This window comes from Nicotiana tabacum, chromosome 10, assembly GCF_000715075.1.
Source record: "Nicotiana tabacum cultivar K326 chromosome 10, ASM71507v2, whole genome shotgun sequence".
Taxonomy (NCBI): domain Eukaryota; kingdom Viridiplantae; phylum Streptophyta; class Magnoliopsida; order Solanales; family Solanaceae; genus Nicotiana; species Nicotiana tabacum.
Genome location: NC_134089.1, coordinates 124,205,302 through 124,212,318, shown reverse-complemented (window position 1 = coordinate 124,212,318; position 7,017 = coordinate 124,205,302). Strand labels below are relative to the sequence as shown.

General features: G+C 36.4%; 1 protein-coding gene across 3 annotated transcripts; it reads right to left on the bottom strand.

Moving 5' to 3' along the window:
* Positions 1 to 856: 856 nt before the first annotated feature.
* On the bottom strand, positions 857 to 5,579 carry LOC107761116 (putative receptor-like protein kinase At2g42960). Of its 3 annotated transcripts, none has more exons than XM_016579285.2 (8): positions 4,934 to 5,579; positions 3,777 to 4,486; positions 3,579 to 3,683; positions 3,316 to 3,438; positions 2,829 to 2,999; positions 2,589 to 2,718; positions 2,235 to 2,444; positions 857 to 1,367 (listed from the first exon to the last, which is right to left on the bottom strand). In XM_016579285.2, the coding sequence occupies exons 2-8, from the start codon at positions 4,427 to 4,429 to the stop codon at positions 1,245 to 1,247; spliced, it is 1,515 nt and encodes a 504-aa protein (XP_016434771.1). In that variant the 5' UTR covers positions 4,430 to 4,486; positions 4,934 to 5,579; the 3' UTR covers positions 857 to 1,244. The 3 variants fall into 3 exon arrangements, with proteins under 3 accessions (XP_016434771.1, XP_016434774.1, XP_075079362.1); XM_016579288.2 differs by having other exon boundaries at positions 3,777 to 4,512; positions 4,934 to 5,400; XM_075223261.1 differs by having other exon boundaries at positions 3,777 to 4,601; positions 4,934 to 5,373.
* Positions 5,580 to 7,017: the final 1,438 nt, after the last annotated feature.

Sequence of the window (7,017 nt, the reverse complement as noted above, 5' to 3'; positions counted from 1 at the left end):
AAAAAATAACTTCAACTATTCATGTACGAAAGTTATCTCAAGTCACCAAAGCATTGTCCTCTCATCTTATCATCTATCTATAATAACGTTAACTTTTTTTTTTGACGTGGTGTTTTGATCCTAGCCAGCATGCACGCACGTCGATTATTTTACTAGATATCTTTTACTATGGCGTATTAAGGATTTTTAGATTATGGGTGCTCAACTATACTTATTTTTTGAAAGTTGCTACTTGGACTGGTTGCTTAGTTAGAATATTTGTATAAATTACTATTTATTTTTTTTGTATAAGTAGTAGTGTTGCTTTCAAAAGCAAAGGGTTCTAAAGCACCCATATGATATATAATGCGGATCCGCCACTTTTCTGCCCTTGTCGGAATTTAATCTTGAGACCTCATGGTTCTCCGAACACTTTACTAACCACTAAGACACGCTCTTCGCCAATTCTTTTACCTAATACTTCCTCCATTTACTTTTACTTGGCATTAGTACTAAAAATAGATTTTCATTTTTACTTATCACACATATCAAGATAAGACAAAAAAAATTCCTATTATACCCACAGTATTTATTACTCATTTCAAATCATTTTCTCAAATCCAATAAAATATGCATCAATTAATATAGGTATTATGGTAAATTATACACTTTATTTATTATTTATTAAAGAGCGTGAAAAGTTAAAATGTGCAAAGTAAAAGTGATCGGAGGGAGTACTAATCAACAAATCAATTTTCGTGAAAATACTCTACATGAAGAACACCACATTAGGGAAGTTTGTGTGGAAAGAACTTGTAGTAGTAAATTGTAAGAGGCATGCCAATGTAGATACATACTAAAGTGAAAACCCACAAAAGAGACAAGAATGATGATCAAAATGTATTTAGAAAGGACAACACATAATCCTCAAAATATATATCTGTACATCAACAATCTCTCTCTCTCTATTCTCTCTATCTCTCTCTACTAGTATTATGACACAGCAACAACTCCTCAAATTTTGATGCAACAAACTGCCAAGAGAAGCACTGAAAGAAGAGCCAATGGTTGAAATACCAAGTGGGCCGACCTATCATAAATTCAATCCGTCTGTCATTCAGAGGAATCTTTTCCAGAAACCAACTTCGAAAATCCTTCATTGGGTTACTGAAAAAGCTTTTAAATCTCAATGTGGGGTTGGTGTGTGGGGTTAAGATGCAATTATACATTCCACTTAAGAGTCATGTGCCTTTGTGTCAGTGTTCCTATCCAAGAATTGTATCAGATGTACTGCTATCTGCTCTCCCCACCTCAGCTGAGCTGCAACAACTCTCCTTCACTGATTCTATTTCCATGCTCGCTGTTCTACTTCTTCTGTTTCTTCGGTCCTGTTACAAACATCAGACTATGCTTTTTAATATATTTCAAGATCAAGAATAGTACCCCATTGAAAAACCATATACATAAATATCAACCATGGATTTGAAAGTATTCATATAGCCGACCCCAATAAAAACGAGCTTAAAAGAGCGACAGACGGTGAGGATTCATATAGTCGACCTCAACTTGCTTAAAGTTGAGGTATAGTTGTTTTTTATACGAAAAATGTTCATATGCCTAGTGATTCAAACGAAAAGATAAAATTTGGACATAGCGCAGAGTGAAAAGATATAACTGCAACCTTATTTGAGGTTATGTCAGCAGTTCGCATGGACAAAATACAACAGTGGTACTATTCACCACAAAAAAAGCAAAACTTCTACATTACCCAATATTCCTTTTCATTTGGCTAAGAAACTTTACACTGCTCTTTATGGATGTGCAAAGCTAGAGCAGGCTTAAAGCATTGTCTTACTAACAAATATTTAGAATACTATTTCTAACTTGAAAACATTCTAAGGGGTCGTTTGGTACGCGGCTTAAGGTGGGGGATTAAATTTATACTGTATTTGGTTGGCGGTACAGGATAAATTTATACCTCCAACCACACAGTATGAATTTAATCCCAAACGCAATCCTGGATATCCCACCTTATCCCATGAAACGGGATTATTTTATCCCGCCTCCCAGGTGGGATGAATTAATCGAGGGGGGGGACTATAATCCCGGGATAATTTAGTCCGCGTACCAAACGACACCAAAAGGTTTGGTTGATATCTCAGGTTCCTTGAAAGGAAGCTTTCGTTATAGCCAAAATGAAGACAAAAAGAAAGATCATATGGAGTGGAGATATGAAAGTCAGATATGGAGTATACCTCGCGATAAGGAAGTTCTTCAGTTTCAAGCATTCGAACTACTTGGCTCATTCTGGGTCGCTTCTCTGAGTCCGGATCAACACATCTCAGTGCGACCAGAAGCGCCCGTTTTAAAGCACGAGTACCAGGCCTAACTTCAAGGTTAGGATCCACAACTTCCTCGGCCCTCCTATTTCCGACCATCATTTTGAGCCATTCAACAAGATTAACCTGCCAAAGGTGAACCACCAAATACCTGTTAGTAAATACAAGAAGCAACAGCAACCAGGAGAAAAAAGGAGTACTTAACCCTGAGTCTCTATTAGTGAAGTTAGTAAAAGAAATTTAATGCATTGCATCACTCTCTTTCAGTACCTCACTAGCAGGACGGCTGTAGTCCACAGGATCTCTACCAGTGACTGCTTCTAGCACTAGAACACCAAAACTGTAAATATCGCTCTTCTCATTTAACATTCCAGTATTAGCATATTCTGGAGCCACATAGCTGAAATTCAAGTGAGAAACAAAACTGAGTATCTAATTGTGGAAACAACTCAACAAATGCAAAGGTGGATGGAGTAGGAGTAAAATATCTTCAACTAGAGAAGTTCATACCCAAATGTACCCATGACTCTGGTGGTTATGTGGCTCTCTCCTGAGTCCAAGAGTTTTGCCAATCCAAAATCAGAGACCTTGGCGTTGAACTCGTCATCAATCAAGATATTACTAGACTTTATGTCTCGGTGGACTACTTTAGGTTCTATGGCCTCATGCAAGTAAGCAAGCCTGCAAATAAAACAAATTCCACGTTAAGGTGTGCAGTATAATTTGCCGTTTATCTCCTTTTTCACTGATAATAGAAATAAGTAAAAGTTATTAAGAAAGAGCCAGAAAAGAAGGCTTATAGCTATTACTAATAAGCAACTACTACCTTTTAGGAATTAAAAAATACAAAAAAGATTGAGGCAATGCCGCATTGGCTTGGAGTAAAATGAGTTAGAAGAGTGTTTGCAGCAGTAAAAGGTTTATTAAGGAAAATGGAATGTCATGTGAAATAATTGGAGAAAAGATTAAACTGTGTAGCAGATTTAATGAAACTTACGCTTTTGCAGTACCAAGGAGGACCTTCATACGGGCTTCCCATGTAAGAGTACCATATTGTCTCATAGCGCCATGCAGCCACTGCTCCAAGTTTCCATTATTGACGTACTCGTAAACCAGCATCCTTCGTAGCCAAAACAAAGTAAATGATAAGGAAAGCATAATTAAGCTGAAATCATGGTGGTAGACTATTCAAAATAAAGAGTCATAGCATACAAAACTTTAACATACTTAGAGAAATTCCACAATTTAATCTGGAAATACCTGTGAACACCTTCAATGCAATAGCCAAGAAGACGCACTAGATTCTTGTGTCTAACATGACCAATTGCTTCTACTTCAACGCGAAATTCTTTCTCCGCTTGGCCGCTGTGGAGCAATTCATATATCGTTAGACCGTAAATAATACACTCATGGAGATGAATGTACAGAACCTTAGAATTACTTAAAAGCCATACTCACAGATTATTTAGGAGCTTCTTCACAGCTACTTCTGTCCCATTGATCAATCTGCCCTTATAAACTACACCATATCCACCTTCACCAAGCACATTCTCTGCAGAGAAACGACTTGTTGCAAGTTCAAGATCTCTAAGCGTGAACCAGTGGCCCCACCCGAGCTGTGAGATCTCTGGCAAGCCAATCAAAGGAGAAGGCATTGCAATTCCATAGGATGGTTGTTTCCTCACTGTCCCTGAACTTCCCTCTTCCCCAGACTGCGAACTAAAAGCCCTTTCGTTATGATATATTGAACTGCATTGGCTGATATTATCAGCATCACTTGATTTGCTCCTACCCAAATGGACTAACATCTTTTCCGATGTCGTTTCATTTGATTTATCATTAATAGTCAGAAATAAGCTTTGAGGATGATCGTGAACATTTGCAGCGCCAACTCTATCAACCTTGATATCCTTGGAAACATTGGGTATTTGGCAATGTGAATACCCGTCCAGTGTTCTCCTAGATTTTCTCCTACACGTTATCCATATTGACAACATACAGAGTATCCCAACGATAAATACACCAACACATAAGCCCATCACAACCCATAATTTGAGACCTAAAAATGATGTCTTTTTAGACAATTCACTGTTTAAGTCCCCAGAAGACATTTCCACAAATTCTGCTTTGTCCTTCAAATTGCAGAGTCAGATTTACTCCATTGCCTCCTGTATCCCACTAACAATTTAGGTCACTGTGAAGAGGAGTAACATCACTCACACATATCAACAGCTGTAGCATTTCTACAATTTGTGGCTTTGTTTTACTTCTTTTAACACTTTACTGAAACAAAGTAGTTGGTAGTGTCTAAATTAATTACACTTCCAAGTACAATTAGTTAAAGATAAGACATTGACAGGGCAACTAAACTGGTGGCAGCTGACATCAAGATACAACTATCCACAAAAGCATATACTAGTAATTAGATTAAGAACAGTGACAAATTACAATGAAACACTTTCCCTTCCTGATTGAAACAAATCAAGAATTCAGGTAAAAATCACTAATTTAAAACAAGTTTAAATCTTTTCAAAATGGGCATAAATTAAAGGAAAGAATGACTTAAAACTGAAGTAAGAGAATGAAACCAGATGTAAATCCAATAAAGTTGTTACCTTTACACAAAGTGATCTATAGAAACCAGAGTTAATTAACCCCCTTGATCTTCTTCTTTGAGAAGCAAAGGAAATGCCTCTTTTTGAACCAACAGAGACTCAAAACGCATAGATATGCCAATGCAGAAAGGAAAACTAAAGAACCCCACAAAAGCCAAGAGAAAAAACTAAAGGGTGTTTGGCTGAAGTGGACCACAGGGAATAAACTGCGGCCAGACAAAAATCTAATCTTTGTAAGGCCAAATGCAGAGAGAGAGAAAAAAAAGTTTATTTTAATGGTGGGTAAAAATGGGTTGGTGGGTAATGTGAATGTGTAAGCACTAGGGACCTCAGAAAGCTGTAAAGGTGGAAGCTTGGTTTGCAATGGAGGAAATCTATGCTAAAGATGGAGAGAGAGAAAGAGAGAGAGGTGAGGTTCTTGATTTGGGGTGGGTGGTGTTGAGAGAGAGAAGAGAAAAGAGAACAGTAAAGGAAAAGCAAAATATATGAGAGAAATGCATTTATGGTTGGATGGCAAAAGAATTTATGAAAAAAGTGAAAACCCCAACAAAAACAAAAACAAAAAAAGTGGAAAAGAAAACATATGAATGTGAAGGAGAGAAGATGAGGGGGCTTTTTCTTCTGGGGAAGAGAGTCAACTCAATCTAAGCTTAATGTAATGACAAGTTTGATTTTACTATATTACCCCTTAGCCTAAAATCAGTTCTCTTTATTTTGTCATTAATGATACATACACAGAGAATTGACCTCTTCTCTTCACAGCTGATGCTATGAAAAAACTGGTTTTTTAGGCAACAATGACCTGACCCTATTGAACACCTCACTAAAATTGACTACTTTACACCTAAAACATGGCTGGCAATCACTGTACTTAAGCAACCTACATAAGCTACTACTACTGCCTACTGTTGTCTGACAGCTACAGTTTTGATTTTTTTTTCAAGAAAATTGTTTTGCTCCCAATGAGGTCACTTTTTAGGTTATGAACTCATGATTTTGTAATTGCGTACGATATGTTAATTTTATAAGTCATCTTAACTAATGCTACAGCAAAGATACAAAATACTTGAACATGATTCATGAGCTAAATTGACCAACTTTTTGTTTTATTTAAGGTGTTGTTATTGTTAAGAGTTCCGCGATAACAAATTAATTAGTACGTGCTTTGATAGTTTAAAACTTTTCATAGCAATCAAGACACGTGTAATCGTGCATGTATGTTTATTAGAAAGAGAAAATAATAACGGAATAGATGATGCAAAATTAATTTCTACCTCATTTCAACATTAAAAACCATGTCTCAAAAATTTAAAAAGGAAAAAATGATATCAGTTTCCAAAAATTTGGACAACAGGACAAGGGAATTAGTTTGAACAACTTATCCTAAGCAGGCTTAATTTTTGAAGGAAGTTAAAATTAGCTCACATTTAAAATCATGGCAATAAGATTGCGAGTTGCAAACACTAGTGATCCAATATATGGAGAAGTCGCTGCAAATGTAAACAAAACAGCTTTTTGTTTCAACTTTTTGTAGTTTTTAGAGCATTTTATGTCATTATACTAAATTTGTGAGTTCCATGGATGTGATATTTCTTTCCCAAAGAGAAACCACCTCTATTTTTGCCACTATATTCTGTAGTTATTTTCAAAATCTTTCTAGATCTTTTCCCTTTCTTTTAGGCTATAATATTCTGGTTCAGTATTTTCTAAGAATGAGAACGATTTGTCAAACTTGCGCAGATTTATTATTGATTTCATGACTGTTCCTTTTGACCAAAACCTGCTATATTTAAAACATTTGTTACAACGGCTCACAAGGGGTAAGTTTGTAATTTCATCTCATTTGATCACATTAGATCAACGTCCCTCCCACTAAAAGATCCCCGACTCAGAAATATAAAAGAACACCCCCTCCATCACCGTAACCCCACCAACAACAATAATAACAAACTCAGTGTAATCTGGTAAGTAGGATCTGGGAAAAATAGTATTATTGGCGAAGCCACATAATCACAAGGGTGCTCAACTAATCACTCTTCGTAATGTAATCACAACATTATTAAAAAGAAACACAATAACGAATA